The sequence below is a fragment of the Perognathus longimembris genome, chromosome 21 (genome assembly GCF_023159225.1).
Source record: "Perognathus longimembris pacificus isolate PPM17 chromosome 21, ASM2315922v1, whole genome shotgun sequence".
Lineage (NCBI taxonomy): Eukaryota > Metazoa > Chordata > Mammalia > Rodentia > Heteromyidae > Perognathus > Perognathus longimembris.
Genome location: NC_063181.1, coordinates 14,461,328 through 14,478,432, shown reverse-complemented (window position 1 = coordinate 14,478,432; position 17,105 = coordinate 14,461,328). Strand labels below are relative to the sequence as shown.

The following is a 17,105-nucleotide window of genomic DNA, read 5'->3' as shown; positions in this document are numbered from 1 at the left end:
TTCTATTCTGAACAGATCCACGGTTTAAAGTTATTGTACAAGTAAGTTTGAATTGCTAAAGTGTTTCTGTATTAAACATATCCATCTTGTAAAGATTATTTGATGCCTTGTTCAAGGCCAACTATTTACATAATAGGAAGAGAACATTTATAGTCATAGTTTATGAATTTCACTTGTGGCAACAGATCTTTATAAAAGCCTGCCACTTGTATACATAATGCAATTTGAAGAAATAGCAAACTGCAAAAACAGCCCTTCCAAAATCCTAATACAATACAAGGTAACTTAGCAACACAGCAAAACAAAGAAAAACATTCATGTTTAGATTCAGTTGTGTCTTAAAGATAGGATTAGCGTCTAAAATAAACTGTTTCTGTGATCTTCCTTTTGGCCTTCACTTGGCGAAACACTGTACAATCACTCATCTCGTTGCTCCACTTTGTGATGGCTTTAGTCTCTAATGAGTTGCTGGAACTGTACACAGAGTCTAATACACAGTCCAGTGTGGACTTAGAGCTGTGTGTTCTCTCCACAGAGCAATTTAGAGGCAGACAACAGTATATAGTGTGTGTCTTATTTCCCAAAGATTAGTTGGGGGGAAAAATACCATATTCTATAAAGTATTCTGCTGAATTGTAGTAGTTTTCTCTCAGCTCTAACCCTTCTTTTGACCGTTTCTGTAATTATTTTCCACAGCTCAGGACAGCTCTGCTTCTCTGTTTCATTACTGAACTAATTTTTCTACTCCAGCTCTCTTTTCCACATGTTGGTCATTTTACATATCATAGGATACAACAGGTTGGTTGTCTCCCTTTCAGACCCAAATACTTTTAAACACTGAAGTAAATTAAGGTCTCAAGGAAATCGAGTCTTTTGCTTTTTTTTCTGTCACCTATATTTTATGCTTTGGGGTGAAATATATCTTTAGAAGCTTTTACTTTGATTTCTTTGTGCCTACTTATGACATTTTTCTTTTAGATTATGTTTTGATTTGCAAATGATAAGAATAACATGATACTTTCAACATATAATAACAGATGTTAGAAGGTTGTCATTATGACAGGATTAAACATTTTTACATAAACATTTCTATAGGCACAAATGACAATTTGTCATGCCAAGATTTATGTAGGAAATGGCCCATGACTTGTGTTGGTTTCAACCTCACCTTCTTTTCTGAATGAATAATCCAGTTCTGTCTAGCATGTAGATGATAATTCACCAAACCTACATCTGGTACACGTGGACATGTATGTATTCTGTTCTGAAGTAGTACTACATGTATGTATTACATGTAAGAAAAGAGTTTATTCCTTAGAATCAACAAGTAGAAATTGAATCAGTCAGACTGATCAGAAATCTGGAAAACTTGTACCCAGTGGCATATCTATGGAAATTCTCTCACTGCAGTGTGAGTGGATTATTCTGCGATAGCATCTGAGTTCTGCATGTCTCCCTGTATGACTTCCTGTCTTTAAAAGGTCTCCTCCTTTTGCTTGTCTTTGGTAATTTAAATAGAGACTCTTTGCCGCAATTACAATACTGAGAGTATTTAGTATTTGGAATTCTAGGCGTGAGAAACTGGTATGATTCTGAGATCTTGGAGCTTTTTGAAATCTAGTAGACTCAGTGCAATGATAATAACACCCTTTGCTTACATCCCTGATGTCTGGGAGGGATATTCTGTTAGAAGGGCGGGGCTCCTGGTTGCCAGATGTAAACTGGCCCCTTTATGCTAATGCTGCCTTCTCGCCAAAGAGCCAGGCTACTCCTGGGCTTGTGCACTGATAGGAATCACTGCTGTTGCAGAGGGTGCTGGGAACAGGGGATGGCTTCCCAGGTTCCTGTGTGGCCAGAGCCAGCTGTGTTGTGGGTGTGTCTCTGTCTGCAGCCACAGCTTCTCCACCCCAAACCACAGCTGTGGCAGTGTGGCACAGCCTCCCCCTGGAGGGAGATCAAAGTGAAGAGGCAGGAGGTCACAAGACCACACACCAGCATCCAGGTGGGTAGAAATCCCACCCCCAACTGTCCTCAGAGCTCCCCAGCAGTTCTGTGGGAATGGGGCGCCTAGTGTGAGCCAGTCTTCTCCATCCTGCTTTCACAGGCATTGGCCAAGTCTTAAGGAGGCTCTTCTGAGATGGGGTAATAAGTGAATTATGCTAACGATGACATTAATTGAAAGCATGCCATGGGCCAGGGAATGGAATGCTGTTTGTATGATGGCTCTCTAAATCTACTGCATTCCCATTTCTAGAAGAGGAAACAGGCTTGGAGAAGTGAGATGGCTGCTAAAGGGCACGCAGGAAATAAACGCTGTTAGAATCCAACTTAGATTTGCCTGGTGCTAGAGCGCATACCTCTTGTTTGTTTGTGCCAGTATGGTACTAGGGCTTGAACTCAGGGCCTGGCACTGTCCCTTAGCTTGTTTTTTTCTCTCAAGGCTTCTGGTCTACCACTTGAGCCACAGCTTCACTTTCAGTTTTCTTGACCACCACAGGGGGGACCTCTCTTTAGGGTGAACGTTGCCTTCTGTGAAATCTTTTTAACAAATGCACGGATGTCTGTAAATAGTGGTGCCTGGAGTCTCTCTTATTTCTTGGGAAGGAATTTCAGAGATATTTGAAAGCAGAGGGCCCTAGCGGAGGTGAGAGTGTTATGGATTTTTCCAGCCTAGCCTAGCAGTGAATCACTTTCCTCCCATCTCAGTCTTCTGAGTAGCTAGGATTACAGGCATGAACCACCAGCGCCTGGTTAAAATACAACTTCTTAAGGGAGGTTATGACCGACTGTTTTAAAAAGTAATAGTTATATATTCATCGATTATAAAATTAGCATGTCTGGAAAGCATGTTGACAATGAAGAGTTTGCTTTTTGCTCTGGATAAACTGAGTTTCATTCTAATATTAATATTATTGGAGAAAAGTATCTGAATATGATCATAGAATATTAGGATAGAATAAGCTTTGTACAAACTTGGAAAACTTTGTAATTTATTTATCTATTTTTGCAGAACTGGAGTTTGAACTCAGGACCTAGAGCTTGCTAGGCTGCACTCTACCACTTGTACCACAACTTAGAAAATTCAGTTGAAATATCATTTTTTCCCTATCCAATTACTAACAAGGCTCTATGCTACTTAGATTTTGAGTTCAGGGAGGTATGACCATAAACTAAACAGTTTATTTAAAGGGAGTAGTGAAACATGGAGCAATGTAAGAAGATCAAATATTTTGAAAAGATGATTTCTGGATAGTCTTTAGTAGTTGTATCATAAAATTCTTAATTTTAGCTTTTGTTTTTTAAGCTACAAGTTCTGTAGACTTAGGAAAATTACTCTGTCACACATTGAGTCCAAATTAACTTCATATTCAGTTTTTGTGTTTCCTTTACTCTAAACCATGTAAAACCCTCAGTAAAAAAGGCTTTGCTTGAATTGATTAACATGCTACATAGCAGCCCCTGCTTAAATCCTATACAAGACTGGGGTTTGATCCTAAGTCTAAATTCAAATATAAGAAAAATATTTTCATAACAACAAACAAATCCTGAATGCTGTCCAAGTTATAATGTGGCTGCTGAGGGTGAGAGGCTATTGCTTTAATCTGGGCCAAGAATGACACCCATACTTGTGTATTTCTTTTAACATATATTTTGGAGTTCTACTATTATCTACCCATGCTTCTCACTCTGTGTGTTCCCCTATATTTTCTTCATAGAATTTAGTCCTGAAATGATATAATTTGTTTGTGGGCTGATTATTTTTTTCTCTTTTACATGGGATATAAATGATTTCCTCCATTCATGTGCCACCCCCCTCCCCCAAGAAAAAATGTTTTAGTTTCCTGGTATTCATTTTGTTCCACAGTTAGTTGTTCAGAGGAGTTTCATCATGGGACTCCTCCCCTGAGTATATAGAGGCTGATTTTCTCCCTCAGGACCCTGCCCTGTCCATAACCAGTGCAGACAGAGAAGGGACTCACAGGCATGGAAGGAATGTCCAGGTCCACCAGAATCATCCCTGCAGTAAACACTCATGGAACAAAGAACTGTTCTATAAGGGCAAGATGGGTATTGAGTTCGGCAGTATAGTTCTGCAAGTCAAAGAACTTCAAGTTCACCTTGTAAGTAGGCAGTTCCTCAGTCTAAACACCTTAAGCACTAGACACAGAAAAAGAGCCCCGGCCTACACCCTCCTTCACCTGCGGGTTGGCGGCCATGATGGTGTAGTTGCCGTCATCGTCCAGGGTGGAGGCGACTGTGTGGAGGGCACAGGTCCCGTCGAGGTCTCTCTGAATGGTGTAGTGCTCGCTCTTTGGAGAAATCTGCTTCCCATCTTTAAACCAATAGATCTGTGGAAGGAAAGGTTAACGATCACACATGGCCTCTTGCACGATTTGGAGGACTGATCCTAACAGCCTGGTTTGCAGAGCTGAACTGAACGATCAGGTTAAGAGTGTTAAACGTGAACAGCAGGTTGATATTTATGTGACTCTGGGGTTGGGATGCAGTTGGAGGGAAAGGTGATAATGGTAACATGAGAACAAAACTGTGCAGAATCAGCAGGATAGATGGCACAGGTCACTTTCCCTTGTCCATTATTTTGGGTTCTTCTTTGGCTCTTTTGCACTATTAGTTAACCTTTGACTCCTGGTAAATGTATTTTTAATTTCTGTATGCTTATTTGTATGAATTTGCATTTGTTTGCTATCCTTTACTTATCTCATTGTTAAAACTGTTTCAGCCTTTGAAAATTTAAGTATTTTACTTTTAAGTATTTTAAGTATTTTGCTCTTAAGCTTCACTATGTACAAGACACGGGCTTCTTTGCTGTAATGCTAATAATGCCACTCACAGTTGTTTATTTCTGCATAGTTTGTGAGCTGCTTGCTTCTCCCTCCCCAGTATCCCTGCTGCTGGGGATTGATCACCAGACCTCATGCTTGCTGGGCAGTTGTTCGACCACTTGAAGTCCTGACGTTGCCCTAATTATGAGTTTTCATTTCACACTCATGTTTAGTAGCCTTTTCCCCCATCTCTCCTGCAGAATCAGCTATGCCTTAAACTGCGGAATACTCTGTAGGCTTCTTAATGAAACCTAAGGATTTTAATCTTTCTCAAGTAAATTTCATGGATGTATATATTTTCTCCTGATGCAATCATGTGACAATGTAACTTTGAGGTTTCAATGTTTTGCTTTTTATTCTTTTTGCTTAAGTTAGAGGGAAGTGTAATCATGTGTGTTTCTTCACTGTGTTAATGCAGTTATTTGACTTTTCCTTTTAATGACAGGCCAGCATCCTACATAGCATTTCCATGCTTGTAGAGAGAGGGTCTCCATGGTATCTTTAATTATTTAAGTGCTTTATAACTGATTAATTAACTACTTATTTTTAGACAAGGTGACACTACAGAGCCCAGGGCCCAGGCTGATTCAAACTTGTTATCTCCCCGCCCCCCCTCCCCCAGCTCTCTGAGTGTTGAGATTATAGGTATGTGCAAGCATGCCCAGCTCAGAAGTTTCAATTATCTTTTCAAACAGTAAATACACCTCGCCTCACCTCCCTTACTATATAGTATAGGCAATCTTGGTTTTGTAGGTTAAAGAATTAAACTTTTCATCACCAGTGAGGAACAGTGCTTCCCTGTATAATATAGAACACCGGGGTTCAAGACCAAGTCTGTCCACTTACCTACAGAGTTCTCTTCAGTCATTTGCGGAAAATGATAGAGGTGTGTGAAAGTGCCATGGTAAATTATTCAATTGTTGTTAGGGTCTTCCCCTCCCCTCCCTTGCCCTCTTTTTCTGTTCAGTTCTTTCCCATTCTACCCCATGAGCTCCCCCCCCCCTTTTTTTTCTATATATGTGGTGCTGGGGATTCAAACCCAGGGCTTCATGTATATGAGGTGAGCACTCTTGCCACTAGGCCATATTCCCAGCCCCACTGAATTCCCTTCTTGAAACCTCCTTGTACTTTACCCCTAGCCACCACTCGTTAGCTTCTAAGATCTATGAAGGTGGCCTGAGTACTTAAAGCATTTTATACCATGAGTATTTGAAGTGATGAAGATAATCTGTTGCTATGCTAGCTTTCAACAACAAAGTAATGTTCAATATGAAACTTTTCTGAAGCTGGCCTCTGCTGCAAAGTTATGTAGTTGTATTTACCCAACTTGCTTTGAACTTGTTTTGTTCTGTATTGATCACACCTGTAACACATCCCATCCCCCGACCCCCCCCCCCCCCCACCAAAGTTTCATCCTGTTTTGCCACCTGGTTGTTAGATGGTCTCCAGTGAAGATTAAGAGCCCTGACCTGTTGTGACTGACACCTCTTGGAAGTAACAGGCCCCTATAGTTAAGCTAAAAGGAAAATTCCTGTAGTTTGGGGGGTATATAAGCAGCCTTCTGAGATGGCCTGGGACTGCATCTTGGGAGCCTGAATTGCAGTCCTGGTGGGCCAGTATTTTCTCGCTCAATAAAATCTTTTTTAAATTTTAATCTGTGTCTCATTGACTGTTGATCCACGGACCCCATAACAAAGCGGGTCTGCATTTCTTTTTTTTTTGTTGTTTTGTTTTGTTTTGTTTTGGCCAGTCCTGGGGATTGGTCTCAGAGTCTGAGTGCTGTCCCTGGCTTCTTTTTGCTCAAGGCTAGCACTGTGCCACTTGAGCCACAGCGCCACTTCTGGCCATTTTCTGTGTATGTGGTGCTGGGGAATCGAACCCAGGGCCTCATGTATACGAGGCGAGCACTCTTGCCACTAGGCCATATCCCCAGCCCCCGGGTCTGCATTTCTTCTTTCTACCATGTTTGCTGTATTTAGGAGGTAGAACTCTTGGCGTAGTATGGGTGTGTCCCCAGAATTGGTTGGCTAGATGCTCTCTTCCAGGGCAGCTGAGTTGGGAAGGGAGCTGGAGCAGGCAGGGCCCTCATGAATGGGTGAATTTACTCATGGCTGTCATGATGAATATGCTATCTTAGCAGAAGCTTTGTTATAAACTGACTCTGTCATGCTTACTTTGTCTGCCTGCCAACTTCTTTCTTTATAGATGACCCAGTCTTAGTTGCTTTGTTACAGCAGCAGAAGACAGAGCAAAGTGGCTCTGAAAAAGTCTCACTGCAGGCTCACCTTAGGAGTCGGGTTCCCGGCCACTCTGCATGTGAAAGTCACTGGCATTCCCTCAAAGATCTTGTAGTGTTTCAGCTTCATCTCAAAGAATGGCGCTACTCCATTTTCCACGGGCACATCCCCATACTGAATGTCATCTCCAGATTCATCCACAGGAGACCTTTCCAGCCTGTACTCGATTTCACTTATGAGTCTTTGCTCACAGCTGGAGACTTTGTATTCCTGTGTCAAACAAAGCAGATTCCAGTGAGCAACCACCAGGCCTTGCAGTACAGTGTCTGCTGAGTCCTCTCTCCTGCCCAGTAGGGCATGGAGAAGATGGGATGTTTTTATCATAGAGCTTAAAAAACAAGAGCTCTATTCATCTCCATAGGAAACAAAAACATCTGGCGCTAAGTATATACATTATTTCAAATTGTCTTCAAGTCTTATCAAACAACTACAACAAAAAGTTGTGTTTTTTCCCCTTCTTTTCTCTCATGGAAAGTGGTGGGAATTGAAAGGAAGCAGGAAACAAAAGCAAAGGGTTGCAAATTGTTAAACTGTTCATAAAAATGAAACAGAAAGGGCTGGGGATATGGCCTAGTGGCAAGAGTGTCTGCCTCATATACATGAGGCCTTGGGTTCAGATTCCCCAGCACCACATATACAAAAAATGGCCAGAAGTGGCGCTGTGGCTCAAGTGGCAGAGTGCTAGCCTTGAGCAAAAAGAAGCCAGGGACAGTGCTCAGACCCTGAGTTGAAGCCCCAGGACTGGCAAAAAAAAAAAAAAAAAAAAAAAAAAAAAACCAGAAAGGAAACATGGGGGGGGGGCAGTTGACACTGGGGTGGGGTGCCCCTTTCCAGAAGGCTAGCACCTCAATTTTAAATGAAAATAGAAAAAAATCGCAAGATATTTTTTAACCTATCATGGCCCCATCTGTTCTAGCTCTCCCCTAAATTTGAAGCTATTTGGGAACCATCGCTTTAAAAGAAAAATGTGGCTGATAGGCGTGTCAATATTTCCGTTAGAAATAGAAATAGAAACTGCAAATCCAAGAGTGCATTAGCACATTGCATACGGGGTGGTAGGTTTCATCCAGTTTTCTTACCTATAAAGTATAAGGAAAGTATAACCCAGTAGAAAACATTCCCTATTTACTATTAAATAAGATGATTGTCACGATGTTTTCTATTAAAAGAAATTACTCAACTAACTCCTTCCATTTTAGTTTCAGGAAAAGAGTAACATGGTATGAATAAAACTGAATAGTGCAGAAGTTGGTTTTGTCTTGCTTAATTCCTGTTGAATTCTTTAGTTCAAGAATTATTCACTTTCTTCTCTTAGAAAAAGTGAATAGCAGATACAATCTTTTCATAATTTAAATTCTGAGTACCCAGGTGTTGTAGCACACATCTATAATACCAGCCACTTGGGTGGCTGAGGCTGAAGGATCCTTAGTTTGAGGCTAGCCTGGACCACAGTGGGGTTGGCCTGGCCCACAAGGGAGACCCATTCTTAATACAACAACAACAACAAGAAAAAGTTCTGAGTATCTACCTATGCCAGAATTAAATTTGAGCTCATAAATAACTGACAGGAAAAGCCACAGTGCAGCAATTTTATCTGGTATTCAAGGAAAATCAGTAGTGATCATAGTATTTATAATGAACAGATGGCAGTAAAGGCAGAGACCCAGAGGGGGAAAGAAGATCAGAATGCAGTGAAAGGGAAGAAAAAGAAGAGCTTAACCTTTTGACCATCCATGACAGGACTCCCTAGAGAAGCAGGAGGAGACTCAAAGTCCTGAAACGGCAGAAAAAAGAGGTAAAGACTCAGAAATAACAGGACAGAGTGTGATTCCTAGTTTGTGGGGCTTGAACTCAGAGCTTGGGCACTGTCCTTGAGCCTCTTTGTGCTCAAGGCTAGTGCTCTACCACTTGAACCACAGCACCACTTCTGGGTTTTGAGTGGTTCATTGGAGATAAGATTTTCACAGAGATTCTCAGATCTCAGCCTCCTGAGTCTCTAGGGTTATAGGTATGAGCCACCAGTGCCCGGTTTTTAAGTGAAACTTTTGTAACTGGAATATTTAAGCTTGAAAAGCTTTCAGATTGTGAAGGATGACCCATTGCTTAGGAAACAGGAAAATACTTGACCATTTAGATTTTTTTTAGAAGTTTTTTTTCTTTTAAGATTGAGAATATAATAGATACTATAAAGTGATTAATAACAGAGCCATGAAGTTTGTTTTGGGTAGCAGCAGGGGAATAAAAATAACATTTGAGGTTTTTGCTGGCTGTGCTTTTTAACTATGTGAAAGAAGACAAAAGTAGTGTTTGCTGTACATGCACATTTCACTTTGACTGATAGCAAGAATACAATGAGATATTTATTAGCTTACTCCAATAGTATCAATGGAAAATGCATTTTTTCACACAAAGCATTTCTGCCTTAAAGCACAAGACAGAAAACGCAAAAGAATACTCATAAGGAAAACTAACCAGTTAAAAATTTTAAAAAGCTGGGAGATGTTGGCTCATGCCTGTAATCCTAGTTACAGAAGAAGCTGAGATTTGAGGACCGTGGTTCAAAGCCGGCCTGGACTGCAAAGACCATTAAACTTTTAATCTCCAATTAACTACCCCCAAACAAGCAAACAAAACCAGGGAGTGGAACTGTGGCTCAAGTGGTAGAGCACTAGCCTTGACCACAAAAGCTCAGGGACGGTGCCCAGGCTCTGAGTTCAAGCCCCTGGGCTGGCATCAAAAAAAAAAAAAAAGATGAAAACACAATAGTGCTAATGACAGTTCTATTAACCACACTCAATGCAGTGTCTGATAATATCTGCTCAGTAAATATTAGCTATGAGGTTGATTGAAGGTGTTACAATAAATACACTTGCCAAAGCTAGGGGCTTGCCTCTACTTTTCACAAAGTGAATCTCAAGAATATGGGGAAACTAGAAAGAAGCAATCGTTTTTTTCTAAGATGTTCAGAGCCACACAGTGCCTACCTGATTCGCTGTTTCCTCTTCCGGCTCTTGGATATTGAACACGGTCGCGCTGTCCGCACCAAGCAGCCGGCGTGCCATCCTTTCTTCGTATGTTAGCCTCTAAGCGACATAAGCCACAACAAAGTCAAACTTAAAAAACCATAAGTATATATTGTCTTAAGAAAAAGAGTTTAAAAACCAGACATTTTCTGTAAGGATTTTCTCTTCAGCTGCCCCCTGTCCCTTCTGATCCTTAAGTTCTAACCTTAGGAGCTACTGGCTGAAACAGCACAAATGTAAAGTGACTGATAAGCAACAAGGCAGAGACTCCATAACAAAACAGTGCCATTTTTATCCTTAATGACAAATATAGAGGGAAAAAAAAGATAACCAAACAGCAAAATATGGTGTAAAGGAAATGTTATTTCCAAAGCCATTCATAGGCTTCCGAATAGCTGGATAAGCTCCAAGACCAATGGACAGGAAAAGAAAAAACAATCCAGAAGATAAACAGAAGAGCTAGCTCTGACAGACACAGTTGCACCCGTCACCTAACACTGTGCCTGGTACATAGTAGATGCTCAGTAAATACCAGCAAAGAATGATTGCACAAGGCTGAATTGGGAGCAAGAATATGAGAGACACTCACCAAAGCTTAGGACTCAGAGGCAAACTGCCTGTCTCTCAGGAAGAGATAGCAGTGTTTTCACCTTAGAAGGTTAGCCTGGTAGAGTCTGTCAATCTCATGCTGCCAGATGGATCTTTTCCACAAGTGCCAGCATTCTCGTTCTGTCACTTGGGGTCATTCTTACACATGGGTGTATGGTTCTAAAGTGCCTTAGAATTATGAGTGGATCTAGGGACCCACATGCTCCCTTGGGCATTTTACAAATGCGTTTGGTTAGAAATAGGGAGCAACAAGTAAGACAGAATCTGAAACAAGTATGGAAGTATTTCTGATCAACTTCTGAATATTGATGCACATAGTATTGGTTATTCTCTAATCAGGAAAGTATGTTGGGTAAATTTACAGTTTCCAGTAATTGCTGGTTGTAGTTCCAGCTCAAACCGGGAAGTGAAACAAATCAAGTGCCAAGTCCCCCTAAAGTTCAACTTCTTTCATGAATAAAGCAAGGACAGGGACCAGGAGAGGGGAGGCAAGTTTCTCAGTAGCCTTGGGAGTAATGCAGTCCTGGAATGTTAGCATGCAAATTAGTTTCCTCAACTCTATTTAAATCAGGGAGTTCATTTTTTCAGAGATTTTTAAAAAGCTGTGATCTTGCAAAAAGCCTTCCTAATCATCTCATGGTGACTAGCAAAGGCACCCGATTTGCTACCTATTCCCTTAGCAGAATGTACCTGCTACATTAGAAGCCAGGTTTACTTTGTAGCTTTGTTTCTAAACTGCCTCAGAAAGAGATCTTCCTCCTGGGCAGCAGGGATTATAGATGCAAACCATCCTGCTCAGCTTATTTGTTGAAGTGAGACTCACTAACTTTTTGTCTGGGCTGGTCAGGAGCCAAATGTCAGCCTGAGGAGTAGCTGGGATTACAGAGGGGGGCCACTGCACCCGGCTTCTTTCCCTTCATAACAGTGCTATTCCTTGGTTGTTCTCTCAACTCTAATTAAAACTGTTCTTCCTTCTTCCAATTCTTTAAGTGAGATGTTGCGATTCGGGAAGTAATAAAGAGGTCTTGGATGCAAGTAGCTACTATTTCATGTCCACACCCTCCCGTCTCTTAGTACCGGCTGGCCGTTGTTCAGGAGGTCCTCCTTGAAGCGAAGTTTTCGTTCCAGATCTTGAATGACAGCATCCTTTGTGCCTTGAATCTCTTCATCAGAGGCAATCCGAGCAGTTCTCCCCGCCTTCTTTGGAAATCCCCTGTAGGACAGAAAGTACAGGCTTAAGTACTTGTAAGCAAAATTTAATCCTGTTTTTTTTTTTTTTTACACACTCACAGCTGAGAAAGATGAGTTGCGTTGTGAAGTCATCTGACAGAGGAGGTTGAAATCAGCTAGCTATTGTACATTGGCTATTACTGGCATGCTCCGGAATCTGAACAACAGAACCCACTTGCACATCTATGGGGTGTGAGCAGCCCTTGGTGGTGGAAGGCAACCCTATGTTTCTGCAGGCCAAAACTACAATGAGAGCTGTGGGCTGTGCACACGGGAGAATCACAGGGGTGAACAGGTGAATATCTAGGGCAGAGGAGATCATCTGAGTAGAAAAGCAGAGAAACTGGCATTGTGAAGACAGTCCACACTGGGCTATTTGCTACAGTGTAAGTTCTGTTGCTTGAAAACATTTTTCAATGTATTCAACTCTTATTTGTAGACTTAGAACTACTGCTCTGAAACATTCCAGACAGAAACACTTTATGTTGGGTCAGGTCCTTGCAACTCAAGTATTTTATCATTTCAAAAAGTATAATTTTGATTTTTTTGCCATTCTTTTCTTCTTTTCTGAAAAGATGTAAAGAAGACTACCAATATTACAAAGGTAGGCCTATGGCTTATACCCATAAACTTACATTTAGCAGGCTGAGGCAGAAGGAAGAATTTGAGACCAGCCTGGGCTACACAGTGAGACTTTGCTTCAAAGCATCAAATAGTCAGGTGACAGTGGCTCATGCCTGTAATCCTAGTTACTCAGGACATCTGAGATCTGAGAATCACGGTTCAAAACCAGCCCAGGCAGAAAAGTCCTTGAGACTCTTATTTCCGATTAACCAACAAAAAGCCAGAAGTAGAGGTATGGCTCAAGTGTTAGAGTACCAGCCTTGACTAAAAAGGCTAAAGGAGAATCCTCTGGCTCTGAGTTCAAGGCCCAGTACTAGTACACGCACGCACGCACACACACACGCAGAGAGACAGAGAGAGAGAGAGAGAGAGAGAGAGAGAGGCAGGCCTAGAAATACAAAGACAGATTTATGTTATTTATTTATTTATTCCTTTTCCACCTCTATTTTTAAGATAATTTTCCTTTGTTTATAGAGTTCAAGAAATTCATATTTTCTTGGCTCTGAACAGTCAACACTGAAATAAGAATCAGTCAATTGAAAGATCTGTTTAAAAGTCCAATAGTCATTTCACAAATATTTACTGAGTATCTAGCAAACACAGTGTTAACCCCGTGCAAATTCTGTTAACCCTAGAGAAAAGTAGTTTGGTAAGGTAGTTAATTGTATTAACTTGATGTCATTGTGAAATTTTCCTATATATTTGAAGTTTTAGGCATAAAAATGAAGAAGAAAAGCTTCAGTACCATAGTCATTATTACCTGTAAAGAGAACCAAATTCGATCCTTTATCACAAAAGGTTGGGCAAGCACCAAGCTGGGATGTAAGGCTCAAATTTATGATACTAGTTCTAAGTGCAATGGGAGACAAAGTGCTAGAAAGCAATACTGGAGCCGGGTACCACTGGCTCATGACTATAACCCTAGCAACTCGGGCTGGGAATATGGCTTAGTGGTCGAGTGCTTGCCTAGCATGCATGAAGGCCTGGGTTGGACTCTTCAGTACCGCAGAAAAAGCAATCGTAGCAACTCAGGAGGCTGAGATCTGAGGATAGTGGTTTGAAGCCAACCTGGTCAGGAAAGTCCGTGAGAAGTCTTAGCTCCAATTAACTACCAAAAATCTGGAAATGGAGCTGTGGCTCAAAGTGATAGAGCACTAGCTTTGAGCACAAATGGTCAGGGACAGTGCCCAGGCCCAGAGTTCAAGCCCCAGATTGGCATGCATTTGTGTGCATGCACACGCACACACACACACACACACACACACACACACTCCCCTACCCCCCCCCCCCCCACCAAAAGATAAGGATGTTGGACAAGTATTGAGAAAGAGAGGATGGAATTCAGAGACAGCATGAATACAAGATCAGGAACAAGAACTGTTTTGTTGCCACTTAATAATTCCAAGGCTTGGGCCAAGTGCTTCAGTCTCTTCCTCTGAAATGCAGAATTACTGGGGTACACCAGCACTCAGAGCAAGAGTGGACATGCAGAAGCCAGCACAGTGTCCCCAGCATGGATGGAGAGCAGAGTCAAGGCTGGCCAAGGGAAACAATGAATGAGAGGAAGGAGTTTTAAAAGATGCCAAGAATTCTTGACCAGTGTTCCTCCAAGTGTGCATATCGCTCTCACCGACTGCCTTGTCAGTGCTCAACAGGGTGCTCAGTGCAGGGAAGACAAGGGTGAGCAAAACTATGCCACAGGATGTGCAAAAACCACGTCCTCCAGTGGAGATGGCGGAGACAGAGAGGAGCACAGCACCAAGGGCTGGGCACATTCAGGAGGGGCCAGTGCCGCAGCGATGGGCACGTGGAGCTCTGGCTTTATCAGCAGTCAACCAAGGAGGCGCCTCCGTCAAAGCCAGGAAGTGGCCGCTTGTGTACTGTGAGTCCACGCAAAGTTCCCAGGGCCTGAATGAGCCTGGCAGAGCAGCCGATGGCGCGGTGACCCCAAGGACGCAGGCGCAGAACACCTGTGCTCTCACCCACACTGGTTCTGACCCAGAACATAACACTTTAGAAAAGTGCACTGAAAACTGAAGATAGAGTTCAGGCTTAGCATGGAAAGTTAGTGGTAAGACATCAGACTGGAAGTATTTGAGAAAAGGAGACGTAGGGAAGAAAAGTCATTGTAAGTGGGGTTTTTTTGTTGTTGTTGTTATTTTATTTTATTTTATTTTTTGGTTTTGATTTGGTGCTCATCCTGGGGTATGAACTCAGGGCCTAGATGCTGATTTTTTTTTTTTAGCTTTTCCACTTCGGGCTGACACTCTTACCAGTTGGGCCATACCTCCATTTTTGGCTTTTTATTGGTTAGCTGGAGATAGGAATCCTACAGACTTTTCTGCCTGGGCTGGCTTTAAACCACGCTCCTCCTATCTTAGCCTCCCAAGTCGCTAGGAATACAGACATGAGCCATTGGTGCCTGGTGATAAGTTTTTGAGATAAAAGTTTGGCAACCGAGCTTGAGCTCCTATAAAATTAATACTGTGGTGGAGATTAATGCACAATACTGTAGTTTCTCCTTCAGATGGTACCTGCTTTTGATCAATGAACAACAGCCAACCTATAGGAAATGAAAGAGTATCTGGTGACAAGAGATGCTATCTCTTCATGATGGTTTGTACAGCTTGTACACATGGCTGTTCAAAGTAAACTTTTATCCACACCAGAACTCTACAAAAATCCTTATGCAGAGGCAAACCTTAACCAGTAAATAACTCCTAACAGGCTTCCCACCCTAAACAAGTTTGTTCCTGAGCTGTGTACTGTGACTTTAACAGGAAGCCACTTGCCTTTTAAAAATAATATTCACATGGCTGTGGTAAAACAAATGGAACATAACAGCATCTAGAAGGTGAAATTGTCCAGAGCTGGCCTCCATGACATCCCACGAGGGATTTTTTGTTGTTGTTGTTGCTGGTTGTGGAACCTGCACTCAGGTCCTGGGTGCTATCCCTGAGCCTCTTTGTGCTCAAGGCTAGTCTCTATCACTTAAGCCACAACTCACTTCCAGGTTTTGAGTGGTTAGTAGGAGATAAGAGTCTCACCAGGGACTTTTCTGCCTGGGCTAGCTTTTAGCTGCAATCCTCAGATCTCAGCCTCCTGAGTAGCTAGGCTTATAGGTGTGAGCTACTGGTGTCTGACCCTGAATATTCTTGAGTATAACTTTCCCTTGATATAGTACTCTAGATCAATTCTATCAATACATTTCAGAAACTCAACTCTCCAGAGTATGAGTTCAGGAACTCCAGCTAAAAGACTTATTTTCCTCTTCTCAAATTCAGTGAAATCACAAAAAAATTCCAGAGTGAGAAAACTCCTTAGCAGGTCAGCATTTAGACAGCCTTTATGTTCAAGGATGTACCATATTTATGAAGGCTTACAAGGCTTTTGTGTCACTGTGAGAGGGCCCGTAGACTGTGGCCTTTCTGGCATCCTCTATTCTTGGTATTGTGACCTTTGTTCCCTGCTTTGACCTCTGCTACCCAGCTATCTGAGAAAGAGAGCCCACAGGCCTTCGACAAACAGCAGTGGGATGGGCTTCTCTTCTCCAGATTAAGTAAGATCAATGCTGAACACATACACAGAACGAGACAGAAGATGCACACTTGGCAAGTACGAGAATGAAGGTATCAAATTCAGTTCTAAGATTTTGGTAAAACAAGGTGGATTAAAAAACACACACAAATGAATGTCTATTGAAAAACTTCTATGGCAAATCTAATGAATTTCTACTTCATAGAGTCCCTCGTGCTCAATCTATCACTAGCATTTGACATAAATTTGACAAGAGTTTGAAAGTTCTTTTATGGATGCCATAGTCACAGTAGCCCTGAAAGGGACATTATATCTTTAGTAAATGATCTGGAATTGTTACCAAGGCCAGATGGCAACATTTTTGCTTTTAATTCAGAATACAAATGATGGATCCCACAGTATGCCTGAGGAAAAACTTTCAAAAGACACATTGCATCAAACCAAAGGAATGAATTCTTCAAGTGTGTGATTTAGCAATAGGAAAATGCCTTGGAGACAAGAGGGTAACCACGCAGTCTTCTTGCTGGGCTGGCAGAGCTAACATCCTGCCGCCCCGCCCACATGGCCACTTTTCTTTGGTGTCACAGTGCTGAAAAACTTGAAAGTGTGGCAACTGAGTTGGGTTTACTTTTCCACAGCCACAGAATCTGCACGGTTTCTCCATTAACTTTTCGGAAATGCCAGGAACTACTGGGCTCTTTTGTGGTGACAATTATAAAATAGTATGGCTTCAAAAAATGTCAAGGGCTCCAGTTACTGGAGCCCTGACAATGGGTCCCATCTTAGGCCAGTTTCAAAGTAAAAAATCTAGGTAGATCAAGGTTTCTAATGGAAATATTTTAAGGCCTGATTGCCCATTGCCTTTCATAGAGTAATCTTGGATCAAATTCTATTAGAATTTTTTTTTGATGATACTTAGATTGCTGGAAAGTGAGATTTGG

The 17,105-nt window shown here is 41.8% G+C and overlaps 1 protein-coding gene across 2 annotated transcripts in view; it reads right to left on the bottom strand.

The window, feature by feature from the left end:
* Palld (palladin, cytoskeletal associated protein) overlaps nucleotides 1-17,105 on the bottom strand; it is a 321,948-nt gene that overhangs the window by 13,286 nt on the left and 291,557 nt on the right. For both annotated transcript variants that reach the window (XM_048330859.1, XM_048330860.1), the window contains 4 exons: nucleotides 11,851-11,986; nucleotides 10,126-10,224; nucleotides 7,130-7,351; nucleotides 4,200-4,349 (listed from right to left, as the gene is read on the bottom strand). In XM_048330859.1, the coding sequence (XP_048186816.1) occupies nucleotides 4,200-4,349; nucleotides 7,130-7,351; nucleotides 10,126-10,224; nucleotides 11,851-11,986 (607 nt within the window). The remainder of the gene's footprint in view (nucleotides 1-4,199; nucleotides 4,350-7,129; nucleotides 7,352-10,125; nucleotides 10,225-11,850; nucleotides 11,987-17,105) is intronic.